The following is a 20,304-nucleotide window of genomic DNA, read 5'->3' on the forward strand; positions in this document are numbered from 1 at the left end:
GGAAAAACTGATTTGCATATTGAAATCGGTTCTACCACACTTCTAAACAAGTTTAGAATTGGTTCTACCAAAATTCCAAGACTACTATGTGACTGGTCATACCAAGTCACAATGGTTAGTTGTGATCGTTCCTACCAAGTCACATACATGGGTTCAGATCGGTTATACCAATCACATGGATCAGTTCTACCTAAATATGGTACCTACTTGTGATCGGTCATACCAGTCACTAGGATCGGTTAGACTTTCTAGTCTAACCTAAACGAAGTTGACTCTAGTATTCAATCAAACGACACTAGATGAGTTTTGATACTACAATATGACAACCAAACTTGACATACCAATGCTTGGTGGGTTCAACCGAGCTATGCTCTAACATAAAGTATAAAACGTGGTTGATCGTTTTAATGTTAAAATAAACTCGGTTAAAACACATGACAATTAAAAAAAATTACTGGAACTGATTATCATCCTATTTAATAACTACAGATGAATTACACGAATCAAGATCAGAACATATGAATTACTTATTATCGAGCGGGTTATATTCTAGTAGTGTATATAAAGAAGATGAACATTTATAGGAAATTTATCCAAAAAATAATAATGCTTCAATTGTTTCTTTGAAAAATGCACTGACTTTTAGTCATAAAATTGCATAATTAGATTGCGCATCAAAAATATGAAAAAATTCGTTATGGGTTGCTCAATTATGTAATAAGAATTTTAACTTTTAAATAAATCGTCTTTACGCACTTCAAGAAAGTACGTACGAAAAATCATGTGGCGTTCACTTAATGATAATTTTATTTTAATTTGTCTATCAAAAACGGTCAAAAATTGGCATTTAAGGGAGGAAAAATCAAAGAGAATGAAAGTAGATATCCATTTAAATTTAAGTCAATTCATATATCCAAAATGTATGATAAAAAAATTCATATCCTTCAGTGTTTTCTTAAATATATGAACCCAATTTTTTTTTTGCTAGGACAAAATGGTTTATTAAAGCAAAAAAACGTAGTTACAAGAATTACAAAATGGGAGGCTCAAGGCCTCCGCACCCCAGTAAACCAAATGGGACAAAAAATAATATCAAAATAGCACTAGAAATCATAAAATAATCTCCTAAACATAAAAAAAAATAACACAAATAGGAAAACTAGGAACTTAAAGACGTTTGCGCCCCTTATTTCCTACTTTAAAATTCATCTTCTTAGGTTGGAGACCAGCAAGGGTTTCTGCCATAAAATCAGGGGCTCCATAAAGATCATTATAATCATAAGTATCATCATGTTCATTTTCATACGAAGCATAATTACCACCAGGAACAATCTTAATAGTAGGTTGAATATTTTTCTTTGTTGAAACTCTCTCCATCAGCTCCTTTTCATTAAAATAATCTTTTCTATAGGATGGATTTCTAATAAAGTTAGTCCGAACCTCATCATTCTTAATATTACACACCTCTTCAAGCTCTTCCTTGGTGAGAATATTTTCTTGCTTTTTTTGCCTTAAAGCCTCCGGTCTGTCAAGAAAAGCCTCCTTGGTGAGAATATGAACTCGAATCATCTGTGTGTAGTTGTTATTCTAATATATTTAAGCAACAAAAATTTATAACGTATTTGAGGATCTTGTCATACTTTTATTTTCCACACTATCTAACACTCTGGACGTCTTTTTTATGAATAAAAACCAAAAGGTAACGTAATTGAAGCCAATATTTTGGGATATGTTCGTCTTACAAAGCTCTACGTACCCCCCAAAAAAAGAGCACTTTCCGAAACGTATAACCCCACCATTTACTACTTTGTAAATCAACCGTCGATATTAAACAAATTTTCAACCGCTTAAATTAAGGTCGGCAGATGATGACGTTTGGTATTTAAGAATTTTCTCATTTTTTGTGGGTATGTAGAGATTTATACGATGGACATATCTTGAAAATATTATCTTCAAATACGTTATCGTTTAGTTTTTATTCACACAAAAAAACGTCCAAAGTGTGAGATAGTATGAAAATACGAGTGTGAGTGGATCCTCCCTCTTTAACAAAATTGTGGTAACGGCTAAAAGAAAAGTGTTTTGACATCACTTTGGTGATAACCAATCAACTGGAATAAAGTCATTATCATAATAGGTCGATAACTGCAAAACTTGAACCTTACGCTTTGCAAACTCATGCTTATAATAACAATATAATTATTACTAAAATATAACACTTGTGGTGATAGTTAAACAGTCTTATAAAAATCGTAAGTATAATCTCATATAATTAAAAAAAATCAAAAATATACGAGAAATCATATCATAATGCACATACACTATTAATATTTTCAAAAAATGATTTTTATCGTAAAATTTATTATATAATCCTTCGATAGGAAATCAATAGGAAATCAATATTGATTACGCAATAATAATTTTAATAAAACGGAACTATATCGATAATCATTAGTTTACTTTCTTTAGTGAGAAACCTCTTCAAAATTTAATGTTTCGTACATTATGATTCAAAATTAACACCGATAGTAAAGCAGGTTTACTCATGAATTTTCCTAATCTTAAGCTTAATTTTAATTGGCTCTAACTACATATTCACAAAACCAGAACGTAATAAACAGAATCGGCAGGCCAGAAATAAAACACACAGAATAAACGGAATCGGCAGGCCAGAACAAAACACACATAAAACCAATATATCACATAAAACCAATATATCTATCAATGCTTATATGACAGGAGGGGTTTGTGTGTCACCCAACGGCCAAGATACATTGGATTTTCCAACTACTGGCTGGGATCTTCACACCCCTCCTAGAATAACGTACTTAACTGGTTCATCGAATGGCGATACGTGGTTGTCCCACGTCTGGCGCAATGGATTCCTTCTACTCTACAAATTCAGTTTGTTACGTTTTTTTTTCTGGGATAGTTGGAGTTTAGTACTTAAGTTTTGACTAACACTAGGCTTTGGTATAACATTTGTCCAATGTTAGGGCTTGGTACCTAGACTGGACGTTGACCCCCGTTGACTGTGCTAAGACGTGACTTCTGTTCAGAAATTATTAAAAAAGTTATATTAAATTAAATTATTAAACGAGATTACAAATATACCCCTCACTTTACTAATTTTTACACAATAACCATTCAATATTAACCCTACTTCTTTCACCTTCTCCTCCTCTTCAAAAATGTAAGCCGCCACCACTATCATCCATTTCTCTTATACCTTCCTACTGCAATCATCGATAAAAAAGAATTGAAATCAAAACGATCAACAGAAGCTACCGGACAAAGGAATATCATCCTTGGCTGCTAATTAGAGCTAGAATCAATCCGCGAGAAAATCAGAGAGCATTTTGAAACAGGGGTTAAATGGCAAAATGCCCCAATTTGGACTACAAGGTTGTGAAAATGCCCCAGACGTTAGGCAAAAGATCAAAATTCCCCAAAACGGAATCAAAATGCCCCAATCTATTATGTTTTCCGTCTGACATGGTTAAGTGGTCAAAACAGTAAGCGTGTGGACCCGCACGTGTAAATAAATATCATTTATACCCTTCTGTCAAAATACCCCACAAGCACGTGACTACTTAACCATGTGCCACATTTAGTTAGATTGCGACACGTGGCTAAACTAAAATTGGACGGCCATAGATGAAGTAGTTATATTTACTGAAATGGATGTTTCTTTTTCTAAAATGACCAGCATGTCCTGTTAAATAGGATTGCGACACGTGGCTATTCTTTTAGTTGGACGGCTGGAGATTTGGTTGTTATATTTACAACAATGGGTTTTTTTCTAAGAGAATGACCACCGTGTCCTACAATCTAGGATTGCAACACGTGTCGCATGAGTTCAAATCAACGGCTACAGATTTCGACCGTTTTAAATCCGACCGTTGTAATAACGATCGGTTTTTTGTCTCGCCTGACTTATATAAATGGGGAATTTTCACAACCTTAAATCACTATATTGTTTTTTTTTCCTTCAAAATGTCTGCTAGCTCAAGTGAGAAAATGAAAATGGTAAGAGCAATTTCAAGATTTTTTCAAAGAAGAACATAGTTAAGGGGTGAGTACATATCCATCTTACTTTAATTTTTACTTAATTTGCAGGAATGTGAGATGTGCAACGAAAATAATCATCAATCAATTGATTGTCCTTGGATCTACAGTAGGTGTAAATTAGTTCCTTGTAATGGTATTCGGAAACTTTTAAAGGTCAAAGAAGGTGCTAATTCAGGGAAGAAATTCTTCTCTTGCTCTAATCCTATGTGTACATACTTCGAATGGTTTGATGATGCTATTAAAACCATGACACCTCAGTACAAAGGAGGTTGTAAAGCTTGTGTTGGTGATCACAAATTTGCTGATTGTCTTTGGTCATATACTCCTTGTATCAACCCCAAATGCAATTCAACTAAGGTGAGGATGTTAAACATAGCTCAAACATCATGGAATTATGGTATTGGCTACCTAAAATGCAAAAGATGTGAAGATTTCCAATGGGTGTCTGATGCTATCTTTGTGGAAAAACAAAAGCAATCTTATAATTCCGAAGATCAAATTTGTGCACAGTTTAAAGACAAAGTGAAGGTAAAGTGCAGAATTAGAAGTTAATGTATGTAAACAAAAGCAATTTAACAAAATATTGTCAACATTTATAAAACAGAACTGAGTACTACTATCTCAGATATTACTGATATTTAGAGTTAGGCTTTCTAACCCTTTTTGATGGTGGCTCAGAAATGTTGATTGTTTGGCTAGAAATATTAACAGTACCATGATAAGTCTGGTTAAAATAGGCAGATGAAAGTGTAGAAGAAGTAGATGGATGTGTTACCTTCCTTTTGGTTGCAGTGGAGGAGGATGTTGTTGATTTCTTTGATGCAGATGTTGATGCAGTTTGTCCTTTCGACAATGGTGGTACCTCAGCTGCTTTCTTTGATGCAGATGATGTTGCTTTCTTTGATGCAGATGTTGATGCAGTATTTGGTGCAGACAAGGCCTTCCTCATCTTCTTTGTTGGTGCAGCAGTAATACAGAACTCTTCCCCATTAACAGAACACTCCATTCTCACTCCTTTCTTCTTGGGGTTGGATCCAACTGGAGGACCTTGACAGGTTAGAATGTTATGATCAATACCTTTACATACACTGCACTTTGGAGGACCTTGACAGGTTCATTCACCAACCTGCTCTTTAGCATAGCCATGAAAGCTTCTCCACTGGAACCAGCTTTACAACCAAAACAATAAAGGTCCTTAAACCTCTGTCCTATATCAGAAATCCAGAAATTCCTATCCTCACTACCCATTCTGAAATATTTAACAAAAATGAAACAATAATCAGTTATCTAAACCAAGTAATACACACATACACTACAACACTTTCAAATAATGAAAAGAGGAAGAGGAAGCAATTTTGTATCCAACACTTTCAAGTTAATATGCAAATTGAAACCAAGTAAAGACTACAACACAATCAAGGAGTAATTATTAGTTAAAGATATGCAAGTCGAAAAATGAATGATGCAGCAGCAAGTAACAAACATTATTGATCCACAACAGCAACAACAACCACAGCAATGGATACATCCAATGCAATATCCTGGTGGTGCTGCAACAATGGAGAAATTATAATCCCTAATTTCTGGTTATTCAAACCCTAATTAGATTTATTGAAACCCTAAATTTGATTCACTAATACCCAATTTCTGGTTATTCAAACCCTAATTAGATTTATTGAAACCCTAAATTTCATTCACTAAAACCCAATTTCTGGTTATTCAAACCCTAATTAGATTTATTGAAACCCTAAATTTAATTCACTAAAACCCAATTTTGTTTCTCTGAAACCTAATCGCAGTTAACAGTTTCACAAGGTTTCGAAAACCCTAAATCGTAAAACAAAATTAGGTTAAAAGTTACCTGTTCTTCACTGGGTTAAGAAACGCGATTCTTATCTTCTCCGTCTCATCTATCTTCTCGATCTGCAATTTCACTATTCTTCCCCGTCTTCAATGTCTCTCTCTGTCTCTCGATCTCTCTCTGTCTCTCGATCGCTCTCTGTCTCTCTGTATCGATCTGGTATTTTGGTTTCACGTGTAAACAAACACGTCTTTTAGTTGAAGATAAGAATTGAATAATTCGTACGAACCACACGTGTGGTACAGGTGTCCCAGTCCACGTGTCAGCCAGAGTCCACGTGTCCATCACATTCCACGTGTCGCCAGATTAGATTGCACGCTTGACACACGTTTGCAGTGCACACGTGTTATGAATTTATTAGCACACATGTGACATCATGTCGGGCGGTATATCTGTACAAGGGCAAAAAAGACATTTCACAGCACAGTTGACCGGTCAGAAGTTATCAAAATGCCTCATTTTAACTATTATAGGTAAAAGTAACGGAATGGGGCATTTTGATCTTTTGCCTAACGTCTGGGGCATTTTCACAACCTTGTAGTCCAAATTGGGGCATTTTGCCGCTTAACCCTTGAAACAGATACGAATTCATCCATCACTGTGACAAAATTTGCAGAGAAGATAGATAAATTCGTAACAAAAGTCATTAGCTTGGAAACTGCAGTTTCATCTCAGAATGCTCTAATGAAAAGATTAAAATCAGAAACAACTGAGCGCACTTGAATCAATTGGAGGAAAAAAAATTGACCCCTACAAAGGACTTGCAGGGCTTAGCTGAAAAGCTAAGGAGGTTGGAGGTGGAATTCCATGATGTTCAGGATGTCAACAAAAATATTGAGAACCAAAACAATAACCTTCAAACTCATTTTATTGAAGCGCGTTGGAACCTTGATCATCTAACAGACAAATTACAAAGTGTTATGAGGAAGAAGAGGTAGAAGACGAGGAGGATGAGGAAGAGGTTGAAACACCTACAGATCCAGTGCAAACAGAAAAAGTCACGGCATATTCACTGGAAACTAAAATAACTACAGATCCATTACTGAAAGAAATACGAATGTCAGATTTGGAGCAAATAGGAGATACTACTGCGAATTCCTTACATGCAGAAGTGGCCACTCCAATGGTAGATATAATGACTGATGCAAATCGATGAAACATTAGGAGATGTGGGTTAGTTTTGAATTCAAAATCTCAGTAGAAAACAATGGTAAATTGATTTTTCATACTTGATTGATTAAATTGGTCATGCAATTTCAACTTAGAAGCTCTGATTCATCATGGGTTTGTCTTCAACTTGGGAATTAGGGTTCTTCAATTTGGGGAAGAACCTCAATCTGGGTTTGATGTTTGAAGATACTGTCATGGAGATGGAGCCGAGAAGAGGAATCAATGTTTGATGTTTGAGTTTGGGATGCTGGAGTTACAGAAGTTTTGGTTGTGTTTGAATGGAATGGTGGTTGCAGCTGATTTTGAAGTTGAATGAAGAAGATGCTGCTGCTTCTGCCTCAGATGGAATGGAGGAGGAATGGATTAGGGTTAATTGATGTGTAAATCAGGACCATAGACGAAAAAAAAGTTTAGATTGTAACCATCGGATCCTAGACCCAGGGATAAATTTGTAAACTCATATTTTTATAGTATTTTTATTTTATAAAATTAACTAATGTCTGGTCATAAACGGTCGGTGCAGGTAAACATCCAGTCCAGATACCAAACACTAACGTTGGACAAATGTTAGACCAAAGCATAGTGTTGGTCAAAACGTTAGTACTAAACTCCACTTATCCTTTTTTTTTCCATCTATTCCACCGTAACTGCATAAACCCTTGGAACGACTCAACCTTTCAATTTCCTCTCTAACAAAAAAGATTCTTCCAAGCACGAGCAATGAATAGGCCCTTTCATCATCTTCCTCTTATTGAATGTTTTTCGACGTTAGGAAAAAAAAAAACGCTCATCTCAGCTTTAACTGGCTTCTTCATATATAACGTCACATCCCAGTCGAAAACAACATTCGTTCCACCAGTTCAACATGTAAGTTTTTCCTCTTCCCTCTTTTAGTGCAATTTCAATTTCATTTTTTTAAGGGTTTCTTTGTTGATTTGCTTAGGGTACTGTTACTTTCGCTTAGAATTTTTCTTTCCACAACATTCCCTCACCCTTGACTAGATAAGATTGTTAGTCTATCAAGGATTTTATATAACATAGCTGAAACGTAACATGATTGTTGGCCTCTATCGACTCCAGGTATGTTCTTCCATTGCCAGTATTTACATTTTGTTTTTAACTTAGGACAATCAGCAATTTGTGTATGTTGTTTAATTATAAACTCTCTTAGTTTCCCATCAAAAAAAAATCTTAGTTTGCATCAGAAGTTAGAAACATGGGTACTCATCTTATGTTCTCCCTCAGCCAATTTTTCCAAATTTCTTAAAAAATTTAAAGTAGAATCAGCGATTTATATATGTTGTTAGATATATGATGGGTACTCTTAACTTCAAGAGTTTACTACCACTCTGTTAGTTTTGCTATGTGCGTTTTACTTTTCTTTAATTCTAATTTAATTTTGTTGTTTTTAACGATTAGTTTTACTTGAGTTTTTGATGTATTGTTGCAGATTTTTATTCGTGCGGAAAAGGCTACCATCCATCTCAGGTAAATCACTTGAATCAACTCTAAACTACCGTCTTTATGTTGAGTTTTGAGATTTAAATGGCCTGTTATTGTTAGTTAAATCAACAATAAACTACCCATGTATCTCAGGTAACTTAACTTCTACTTTCACTCTTTTCTGGGTTGATCTTCTCCCATAAGGTACTGATCTTAATTGCATTGGTGACTGGGTTAGTGGGTTGTAGAGGTCGCAACAAAGAAAGAAGCTCATGTAAGTACCAAACAATTAAAGAGTCTCAAAAAGTTGGCATGAAATGGCTATCTAAATATCTTCACAGTTGGGAATTTTCTAGATTTTCAACTTTAAAGTGCGTGTATGGTCGATACCATAGGTTATTGGTATAAACTTAAGACCATGCAAATAATTTACGCAACCAACAGCCAGAAAATGAACAACATTTATCAAAAGGCTTAGACATGATAGAATCACTTCATCTCACTATAGCATGTTATGTTGCACCGTGCTTAGTGTTCACATGAGCAACTCAAAGTCTTTGGTTTGATGTTTCTGGAGTTACAGCTCAGACCCAAGCCGGGAGGAAGGTATAGTTGACTACTTTTACCTTAGTGCTTCACACTCTAGCTGTAATTTTGCTTCCCAGTTAAAAGACCACAAAATGATGAGAAGTTTTAAATCCAGAATCATTCTCTCCAGTTGGTAAAAGCAACAAACTGATTGTTATTTTTGGATTTTGTTTGAAAACTAATAAATTCATGCTCGATAATGTTTCAGGAGGATCTGCTTCATGCAACTATTGATAATCCTATCAATGGAGTGAATGTATTGATACATAATGATAGACTGCTGAAACTTAAGAGGTTAGATTTACACAACAGGCTCATTTTTAAAAGCATGTTCCTATATGACCTTAAGAAAACTTATTTTCACTGAACATGGATGGTGATGCCTTACTTTTTTTTTTGTCCTCACATGCATTGGTTTCATTTCTGTTTGTTAGAATTTTCATATCTACCGCATAAATGCTTTGCTACATTTTTTACAAATCTGTGTATGCAGCTACCTGCGCAATATGAAGCTGTAGTTGTATCTTCATTGTAGGACATGCAAGAAAGCATCCCACTAGGATCTCTTGCCTCTAACTAACTCCTTTATAGCCATGAGTACACATATGCAAAGTAAATCTCTAACACTATGTTGATTCGTCGAGAGCATCCCAGTCTTCTGGTACACATCTTTTTTTTTTTGTCAGCATATTGGTTCTAACAATCGTTTGTTTTTTGTTTTCTTAATTTGAACTCATTTTTATGCAGTTATTGTTCACTGGAAAAGTGGAAAGACAAGATCTGAACCCTTCCCACATTGCGAACGTATTCTCATTTTGTAGTTTCACTGATTTTGATTGTTTTAATATTCAAGGTTTCTCGAGTGGGATATTCTTTGGTTATCACAATGATGTCAAACGCCTGCCGAAGTATAGTCTTGCTGATTTTTTTTTTCTCATGTAAAGGTACCACCTACTCTGTGAAACACGTATTCTGTGAAAGAAGTCCAAACTGAATCAAAAAAGGGGGAAAACGGGTATATCCCTGATATCCGAGGTAAGCATTAATATGATCATGTTGTATTTTCTTAGTTCTCAGCGAGCGGTTTTGCATTTCTGATTATTAGGCGTAGCACTCACCAACTCTACCTATAGGTTGTTATTTGATTTTTAGAAACTTTTTAGTAAGTACTGTTTTGGTTAATGTCGTGGAGCCATAGGTTTAGAGAATTTGATGTGATGTCGTTTAATTAGAGATGATAACGAAAATTCTGCCATTTGTCAGTTTAGAAGTTCATATTAGTTGAGATTAATTCGTTCATAATTAGTTGATAATTTTGTAATTTATTAGCTATTACTAAATTTGTAACTCGAACTTAGTTTGTCATTAACAGATTAAGTTTGTTTTTTGTGAAATGTTTTACGTTGGTTACTTTTGTACCTCATTTCAAATTAAAACTTTGACCAAGTTACTAAGTATTCTCAAAATGTTTCGTGTTTTGTGGTATGAGATGCCGGACACTGGATTACTGAGAGGGGATTCACGAGTGGGATTTTCTGGAAAAGCTGCTCAGCCTCCGGCTATTGAAGAAGTTCGAGTTGTATTGGACCGTAGCGTCTAGGGCATGTGTTCAATTTTATCATTAATTTTTCAAGAGCCTGTGCCTACATAACATGTGATGTTTAATCGTATATGTAATTCTGACTCTAATATGTATTGCAAACGTATTGTGTTTTGACATCTCTTAGCAATTTTCAGAAGAAAATAAATTTAATTTTTTTTTTTGGCTCTCTAAAGCCCATTTTTCCATATATCCAATGATATTTTTGGTAAAGCCCGTCTTTGAGTAGTCTGATAGTTTCATCTAATTATTTGATTTGTTTCAGCCTTTCAGTTTGTGGTTTTGGGTGCAGAGCAAACAATCCCAGCAGATTACCCTGTGAAATACCCTATGAATTTTTTAAATTTTATTTTGTGCACCGTATTAAGATTTCCAAAACGGACTTCAAAAACAAAGCATGCAGTGAGTGACAATTATGAGTAATCAGTTTAGTGCTCGAATACTATATGTTTGTGAAATCACCATTTGGGATTACTATTTATTGCACGCTGGGTGTAAACACCCTTAAATTATCATAGGGTAATGAGGAGACTAATCTCAATACACAATATAATTATCTGGAGAACTCTATCTCTTTACGAGAGAATTCCCTGTTTTTATAGGGCAAAGCCTGTCATGTCAGTACCGTACACGTGTACTCTAACATCTTTTCTGTTAAGACTTCTATTATTAGCCGTACACATGTACTATTACAGCTGAGGTTATCTTGGCACCCACTGGTTATCTTTTTCGGGGCAACCCATCTTTGGGGCAGCCCACTCGTGTTGTATCATCGTACATAGTGACCTCGACTTTGCTAGTAGTGGCTTCGGTTGTAGTCATGGCTTCGTCAATGGTGGCTTCGGTTAATACCCGAAGCCCCCATTCGTGTCTTCAGCATTGGTCGAATTCATGTGTTTCTATTAGCCCCCTGACTGTTTTGTCAAGACTTGCAGACTTGGCAATCAGTCCTGACTTGTATTCAGGATGCGTCTTCTTGATCATATCTCCCTTCTTGGAGCCCCCTGTTACTCATAACTTCGGGTTTGGATTCTTATCGGCTGAAGGGGCTGTTTCGACGTGACTCCGAATCCGTATCGCCTCAATGAAAATCCTAAGGATTCTATTCTCCTTGGGTCCTTCAGGTTTTACCCATTGGTTTATCATTCGTAGGGTATATCTTTCTTCTGCCGTTTCATTTCCCATTGGTTGGCTGACACGTATGCTTCTCTATCATGCCGACTGTTCATCTTTCTGGCATCTCCTCGTATAAAATCCGTTTTCTCCTTCTTCTTTTTTATATTTACTTTTGACATCTTCCCTTTGTTGGTTAAACTTCAACATAGAAGTCACTAACAAGCTGGTTAGGACAAGATTAGGAAATTGTTGTAAACCTAAGAGAATTAGAAGTCAACTAGTTCTAAGAAAATGGAATACATGTAATAAGGAAATACGATTAGAAAAGGAAGTTCTAGTTCTATGTATGATCACCAAAGTTGTGGTTTGATCATATGAGCAAGATTAGAGCTTGTGTTTAGTTTTGAGAGATTTTCTAAACATCAATAAAGAGAGTTGTCTTTATATAAGCTAAGTTTCATCTTGCAGTTGCCATTAATTGGTATCAGAGCTACAAGTTTTTGTGCACAGACGAGAAAAGTGATCTTGTCAAACACCAAGTTATGGTACCAAACGAGAGCACCACTACGCGTACAAAAGAATTCTCAGCACCACCAGTTCAAGTTCCAATCCTCAATGCCACAAATTACACAGTATGGGCCATGAGGATAAAGATATTGATGAAAATATACAAGGTGTGGGATACAATTGAACCAGGAACAGATGATGCAGATAAGAACAACATCGCTATAGGATTACTATTTCAAGCAATCTCAGAATCACTTGTTTTGAAAGTTGGTGAACAAGAAAATTCTAAACTGATATGGGATGCGATCAAAGCACGTAACCTCGGAGCTGATCGAGTCAAAGAAGCACGCCTGCAAACCCTTATGTCTGAATTTGACAGACTAAAGATGAAAGAAACTGATACCATTGATACTCTTGATGGAAAGCTATCAGAGATAGCCTCAAAAGCTGCGTCACTTGGACAATCCATTGATGAAGATAAATTGGTAAAGAAGTTTCTCAATAGTTTACCAAGATCCAAGTATATTCATATCATAGCTTCTCTCGAACAAGTCTTAGATTTAAAGAAGACTATCTATGAAGATATAATTGGAAGATTGAAAGCATATGAAGAGAGAATCCTTGATGAAGAAAACAATGGAGAAACTCAAGGAAAACTCTTGTACACAAACTCTTACCAACAAAACTCTGCGACAAGAGGAAGAGGTCGTGGAAGAGGTGGTAGAGTAAACAGAGGCCGAGGAAGGGGAGGAAGGTTTAACTCACAAGATAGAACAACAAGTCAGAATGATCAAAACCAAGGGAAAGAAAAGAAGGATATATCAAAAAATATTTGTTACAGATGTGATAAACCAGTACACTTCTCCTATGTATGCCCTGAAAGAATACAAAAGATGGAAGAAGCAAACAAGAATGAAACAAGGGAAGCATATACAACTCTTTTCATGCACGAAGTTGTATTCTTAAACGAAGGGAAACTAATACCAAAGAACTACGAATCAAAGGATGGAGAAGAAGGAATCTGGTATTTATATAATGGAGCCAGCAATCACATGACTGGTAAGAGACACTACTTTTCTGAACTCAATGAGAAAATCAAAGGACAAGTGAAGTTTGGGGATGAATCTTCTGTAGAAATTGAAGGCAAAGGATCAATTCTATTTCAGAGCAAGACCGGAGAACAGAAGCTTGTCACAAACATCTACTTCATTCCAAACTTACAAAGCAAAATTCTAAGTTTAGGACAAGCTACAGAAGTTGGATGTGATGTTAGAATGCGACAAGATTATCTAACAGTTCATGACCCAAGTGGAAGACTTTTAGTTAGAGTCTCACGATCACAGAATAGACTCTACAAGATAAGTCTCATGATTGGAAGACCATTGTGTCTGAATATGAGACTGGAAGATCAGACATGGAAGTGGCACGCAAGGTTAGGACACATAAGTTTCAGAACCTTAAAACTATGTCTCAGAACAAGATGGTTCGAGGGCTACCACAGATAAACGATGAATCAAGGATCTGTGAATCATGTTTAGTTGGGAAACAAACGCGTCAAGGTTTTCCAAAAGCAACAACATTCAGAGCCTCAAAGCCATTAGAGCTTCTTCATGCTGATTTATGTGGTCCTATTACACCACAAACCCTTGCAAATAACAAATACATATTTGTTATTATAGATGACTTCTCAAGATATATGTGGTCTATTCTTATGAAAGAAAAGAGTGAAGCATTTGACAGATTTAAAGCTTTCAGAAATCTGATAGAAAAAGAGTTAAAAGAGGAGGTCAAAATTCTTAGAACTGATAGAGGAGGAGAGTTCACTTCCTTAGAGTTCAACAAGTTCTGTGAGTAAAATGGAATCAAAAGGCAACTCACAGCACCATATACACCACAACAAAACGGAGTGGTGGAGAGGAGAAACATGACTCTAATGGAGATGACAAGAAGTTCTTTAAAGGCTATGCAGGTACCTAATTATCTATGGGGAGAAGCTGTACGACACTCCACATACCTAATAAACAGGATACCTACGAAATCTCTGAAAGACATGACTCCATATGAAAGTTTGCGAAAGAGAAAACCAAACATAGATCATTAAGAGTGTCTGGTTGCAAAGCATACGCAAAAGTTGATTCTGTAACTCTTAAGAAACTGGATGATCGATCTCAGACTCTTGTGCATCTAGGAATTGATCCTGGATCCAAAACTTACAGATTATTCAATCCAACAACGAAAAGAGTAATAGTGAGTCGAGATGTGGTATTCGATGAAAAAGCAAACTGGAACTGGAAAGAAACTAATGATAGACCAATTAGGGATCCAGGAATGTTTCACATGAGATGGGGTCAAGTAATTGATGAAGGCGAAGGACATATAATCATCAATACCAATGGAAACAATGATGTTAATCAAGAAGAAGAAGAGAATAATGAAAACACTGAGAATAACAAAGAAGTAGAAGAAGAAGAAGAAGAAGAAGAAGAAGAAGAAGAAGAGGAGATCGATGAAATAACTCAACCCATTCCACTGCGAAAATCAACAAGACAGATACAAAATCCACAGTATCTGGAGGATTATGTTCTTCAAGCTGTAGAAGAATGTGAGATTATGCTACTTTCTGTTAATGATGAACCAAGGAATTTTCAGGAAGCAAAGGTCTCGACTAAATGGACACAAGCATGTAGATAAGAAATTATTTCAATCAACAGAAACAAGACTTGGTTTCTAGTTGATAAGCCAGGTGGGGTAAAAATGATTGGTCTTAAGTGGATCTTCAAAATAAAACGGAATGTTGATGGTACTGTCAATAAATACAAAGCAAGGCTTGTAGCTAAAGGATATGTACAAGAATCAGGCATAGATTTTGATGAAGTTTTTGCACCAGTTGCTAGAATTGAAAAAATAAGCTTATTAATTGCAGAGGCAGCATCAAACTCATGGGAAATTCACCACTTAGACGTTAAGACAGCATTCTTACATGGTGAATTGCGAGAAGATGTGTATGTTGAACAACCAGAAGGTTTTGAAGTAAAAGGACAAGAGCATAAGGTTTATAAGTTATCAAAAGCTCTATATGGTCTAAGACAAGCTCCTCGAGCCTGGAATACAAAGTTAGATCAAATCTTAAGAGAAATCAGATTTGTTAAGTGCTCTAAAGAAACATCAGTATACAGAGGAGAAGAAAAGGGAACGCTTCTTGTGATTGCAGTCTATGTAGATGATCTATTTTTGACTGGAAACTCCCTTAAGGTGATCAATGAGTTCAAGAGAGAAATGTCATCAAAGTTTGAGATGTCAGACCTCGGAAAACTCACTTATTACCTTGGCATAGAATTCCATCAAGGAGTAGATGGGATTCAGATTAAACAAGAAGCTTATGCAAGGAGAATTCTAAAAGAAGCAGGACTTGAAACTTGTAATCCAACTAAGATACCAATGGAGTTTGGACTTAAAGTTTCAAAGGCACAAGAAAAAGCAGAGATTGATTCAACGTGTTATAGAAGAAATGTTGGGTGTCTTAGGTACTTGTTACACACAAGACCAGACTTGTGCTTTGTGGTCCCCTGCGCCTACAAAGTCATTTCATTTACATCTGTGGGCTTTCTCAGTGGGAGTAGCTAGTCGTTATATGCAAAGTCCACGCAAGTCTCATGGTGACATCATGAAGCAAATATTAAGATACCTAAAAGGAACAATCACGTATAGGTTGAAGTATGGTCGAGGAGGATCAAAGAAGGTTGTATGGTATAGTTATAGTAGCCACAACATTGACCAAGACGATGGAAGGAGTACGACAGGTCATATCTTCTACCTAGGAGATGCACCTATCACATGGTGCTCACAGAAGCAAGACACAGTAGCTCTGTCATCATGCGAAGCTGAGTTCATGGCCGCAACAGAATCATCTAAACAATCAATCTGGCTTCAAGATCTTTTGGGTGAAATCAAATGAAGAGATACAGAACAAATTCTCATCAGAATTGATAATAAATCTGCAATAGCACTCACAAAGAATCCTGTGTTTCATGGTAAGACTAAATACATTCACAAGAGATATCATTTTATAAGGGAATGTATCGAGAAGGAGATCATCAACGTTGAACACATACCAGGAACTGAGCAGAAAGCAGATATATTGACAAAGGCGTTAGCTCGGATCAAGTTTGAAGAAATGAGACAACTGATTGGAGTACAAGATATGTCACGGGTAAGGTTGAAGCTTAACGGGAAGAATGTTGGTTAAACTTCAACATAGAAGTCAACAAGCTGGTTAGGACAAGATTAGGAAATTGCTGTAAACCTAAGAGAATTAGAAGTCAACTAGTTCTAAGAAAAGGGAATACATGTAATAAGGAAATATGATTAGAAAAGGAAGTTCTAGTTCTATATATGATCACCAAAGTTGTGGTTTGATCATATGAGCAAGATTAGAGCTTGTGTTTAGTTTTGAGAGATTTTCTAAACATCAATAAAGAGAGTTGTCTTTATATAAGCTAAGTTTCATCTTGCAGTTGCCATTACCCTTTCCCTTTATCTCTCTCTTTCTTTTCTCTGTTTCTTATTGTCTTCGGTGGTTCTATTAGTTTCGGATTTCAGGATGGAACCGCCAATATCCGGTGCCGGTAAGTCGATATCGCTAGAAGATTCCGCGGAAGTGAGAGCGCTTCGCTTGTCCGGTCCAGAATCAACAGGCAGCCGTAATGCCGGGTCTATTTTACAGGATGAGTTCATCCCTAGATTGAACAACATAGAGTTTAATTCTGTCGATACTAGCACAAACTTAATGGTTCCCGAAGTCACTCACCCTAAAAATATTCCCTTGAGAATTTCCCCCGACTATGCATCGAACGTGGGGATTATCGAGACCCTTCTATCGAGTTTACCTCCACCACTCTTGTTAGTTACGAATGGTCTTCTTGGAAACATTGCATGATATCAAAGCCACAACATGCTCGGCGTATTCAGGCGCTTAATATTGAGCAGGCCTTGGATATTTGTGCTCATCGTAGTATCTTTTGGTCCAATTAAGCTCTTTCCTATGTTTGTCTTCGGTGGGTTTCCGGTGTTCATACCTTAGTCTTTGCATGGGGGGAGGCTTCCCCCACGTTGGAATACGTTGTTGTCCTTACGGGGTTACCCATACATAGTTCTCATGATTTCGAAGAGGCTGACCCCGGAACCATGACTGATACGGACTCGACACTGTATAAGAAGTTGGTAGAAGTCCGAAAGGCCATATCATGTAAAATGAGTGTTGGTGGAACTGAGGGCTTTACGAGAGAGGATAAACGTGCTTCTCTTTCGGGTTGGATGAGTTATTGGGAACCTAAGGTAACTGAGGAGTCTAGCAAGAAAGACCTTCCCTTGGTCGTGAAGTCTTACGAGCCTCCTTCCCATGGTCATGGTGAAGATGCCGAACTAGCAGCATTCCTATCGTGCTGGCTAATTCATGACTTTTTTGAATGTTGTCCTAAGGATATCATTCGAGAGGATGTATTTAGGATAGCTGTGAAGATGGAACGGGGGTTACATATTTTTTGGCCCCCATGTTCTTAGGTGGTGTATATCGTCATTTGGATGCACTGATCTTTGATATGGAGGCTACCAACAGCCCCCTGCATGTAATTGAGAGTTACGTCCCCACCAGCTTGTTGCAGATGTGGTTCTGGGAACGCTTTCCCGCAAACAGGTCTGAAGTAAATTATCTAGTTGTGAGAAATGAGGGTATTGTTGGTACTTCTGGGCGTCTTCCTCCTCCCCCAATGCGGTATCCTCGCACTGCTTTATATGAGAATAAACATGTGAAGAAGGCAACTAATGAGTTCATGTGGCTGGTGGATGATTTGAAGTCATTTCGGGCACGTCCATATGATGACTCCCCCGATGAGCATTATTTTTGGGTCCTAAATTTGCCTTTCTTGATGATGTGTTGGACTCGTAAAATTCGTCCCTTGATGATGACGATTGGGACTTCATAGTAATGGATACTCTGGGCTTTTTCCCTGGATACTTCGAGGGAAAGTTTTGCATTGTTAGGTACAATGTGGGCAGGGTCGCTAGGCAGTTAGGGAATGATCAAGGTTTGGCATCTATTCAATATCCGTGGTTCCCAGCAGATGATGACGACTTAATGAAGGAGTGTTATCGGCGGTTTGTTTTTAAGCCCGATAGCCCCAGGTATTGTCGGGATCGTCCTTTCAATTTGTTGGTGCCTTCGCCGAAAGTCCCTCCAAAGTTCACTCAGGCCTGGTGTTCGAATTGGTATGATGAGCTGACACGGATGATTGAGTTCGTGAGTGGCGTTGCTGATACCGTGGAAGTCACTAGTCCTCGTAAGTTAAATGCTCTTGGGCGTATTAAACTTACACCCGAGGTTGCTGCTGCTCATGGTATAAAGATTGGATCGAGAGGGAAGAATATCGGGGGTGCTGCTTAAAAGGGAAAAGAGGCAACTTCCTCTGCCGCGGCTAAGGTGAGCTTCTAACTTTAAGTGAATGGTGTATTTAAGTGGTATTCTGTTTGGTGATGTTAATGTGAGTTTATTTGCATAAAGCCGGCACGGAGGCCTCGAATAGTGATACGAAATAGGGGAGAGGCGACATCATCTTCCGAAGGTCAGAGAGGTAAGTAGCTGATTACGTAAGCATTAGTTATTGATCTGCACGTGGTTGTCATAAAGTGTCCGAAAATTTAGTTGGCATATTATCCACGTTATCTACACCTTTTCTGCCATTATAAATATGTTGTCTTGGGAGAAAAGATCATTTTCCTGTCATTGAAACCTCTCTCTTCTTTTGAATAGGTTCATCAGTTGGTGGAACGTTGAGTCCTCAGAATTCTTCTTCTAGCCCAGGTTCTCAGGTAAAGTATTTTATATTTGGTTGAGGAAAAGTTTTCTTTGCTTCTCATCACTTTTCCGGGATATGACTTAGCGCTACATCGGGTGTCTTTGTAGGGAATAATTATGGGTCGTACGGAACAGTCATCCGAGAATAGTAACTTGAAAAGGCGGAGACATCAGAGTGGTCAAGTTACGTCTGGATCGAGGTATCCTGATCCGATACCACCACCTTCCATTGGCAGTCCTAATTCCTTGGTTGGTCAGGCAACCTGGTTTGATTTCAAAGGGAATGTTGCCGCTGTAGCGACTACTTATGCTCATTTCTTGCCGGTGTATAATTTTCCCGTGTCCCCGGAACCAAGGGATTACTACAAGGGGATTGTGGAAGAGCCCGGGCATGTAGCGAGCACTGAGGTTTTATCGGATCGTAACAATTTGATCTCCAGTGTATCTGCCTTAGTTGTTGTGGCAAAGGAGATGGTTGAATTCGGCGACGATTGCCCTTCCACCAATGCCTTGGAGACATGGAGGGATAGTTTTGTTCTCCCGAGATTGCTAAGGTTTAATATGGGTTGGATTGAAGAGTTGTTCAAGGGGTTGGAAGAGAGAAGAGCGAGTCGAAAATTGGTCTGGTGAGATCACGCGTCTGAAAGAAGAGGTGAAAGCGGAGACCCAGAAGTTGAAGGAGCAGCAAAAGGAGCAGGTTCGGATAACTGCTGAGGCGTCCAAAATTGCTGCTGAGGTCGCAACAACCACGACGAAGTTGCAATTGAAACAGAAGGAGTTAGCTGACAAGGAAGCCGAACTAGCTAGTTTTGAATGATTCTGTCGTATTTGTGTTGTTGGATTTGAGCTTGTTGTTACTTTGTTTTGGATATTATTTTGCTTTGTTTTCGTTGGAACATTTTGATTTGCTGACGTTTTATGTGATGCCGTTGCTGGTTTTATGGCAATTATTATCTCGATAATTGTGTATGTGGTCATGGTACAAATAGATGTTAATAATCTAGTGCATGATTTTATATTAGTTGTAATTTGGGCATCATTTGAGGATGTCAGCCCATACCAGACTGGTCTCGGAGATGCTGCTTCTGACTCGGTTGG

General features: G+C 37.4%; 1 protein-coding gene and 1 long non-coding RNA gene across 15 annotated transcripts; both read left to right on the plus strand.

Moving 5' to 3' along the window:
• The first annotated feature begins 7,572 nt into the window (after nucleotides 1-7,572).
• LOC113302696 lies at nucleotides 7,573-10,902 on the plus strand. 14 transcript variants are annotated; one of them, XR_003337033.1, is made up of 4 exons: nucleotides 7,573-7,698; nucleotides 7,875-7,969; nucleotides 8,553-10,168; nucleotides 10,623-10,902. It is a non-coding gene; the product is annotated as an uncharacterized LOC113302696 (long non-coding RNA). The 14 variants fall into 14 exon arrangements; XR_003337029.1 differs by lacking the exon at nucleotides 7,573-7,698 and having other exon boundaries at nucleotides 7,758-9,794; nucleotides 9,881-9,986; nucleotides 10,078-10,168; XR_003337032.1 differs by lacking the exon at nucleotides 7,573-7,698 and having other exon boundaries at nucleotides 7,758-9,794; nucleotides 9,881-9,937; nucleotides 10,078-10,168.
• Nucleotides 10,903-19,113: 8,211 nt separating this feature from the next.
• LOC113301559 lies at nucleotides 19,114-20,094 on the plus strand. Its single transcript, XM_026550331.1, has 2 exons — nucleotides 19,114-19,220; nucleotides 19,315-20,094. The coding sequence occupies exon 2, from the start codon at nucleotides 19,324-19,326 to the stop codon at nucleotides 19,834-19,836; it is 513 nt and encodes a 170-aa protein (XP_026406116.1). The 5' UTR covers nucleotides 19,114-19,220; nucleotides 19,315-19,323; the 3' UTR covers nucleotides 19,837-20,094.
• The last annotated feature ends 210 nt before the right edge of the window (nucleotides 20,095-20,304 follow it).

Source organism: Papaver somniferum, chromosome 8 (assembly GCF_003573695.1).
Source record: "Papaver somniferum cultivar HN1 chromosome 8, ASM357369v1, whole genome shotgun sequence".
Lineage (NCBI taxonomy): Eukaryota > Viridiplantae > Streptophyta > Magnoliopsida > Ranunculales > Papaveraceae > Papaver > Papaver somniferum.

Excerpts from the sequence above, each read along its gene's own strand:
- LOC113301559 (XM_026550331.1), top strand. The coding sequence starts at position 19,324 with ATGGGTCGTACGGAACAGTCATCCGAGAATAGTAACTTGAAAAGGCGG.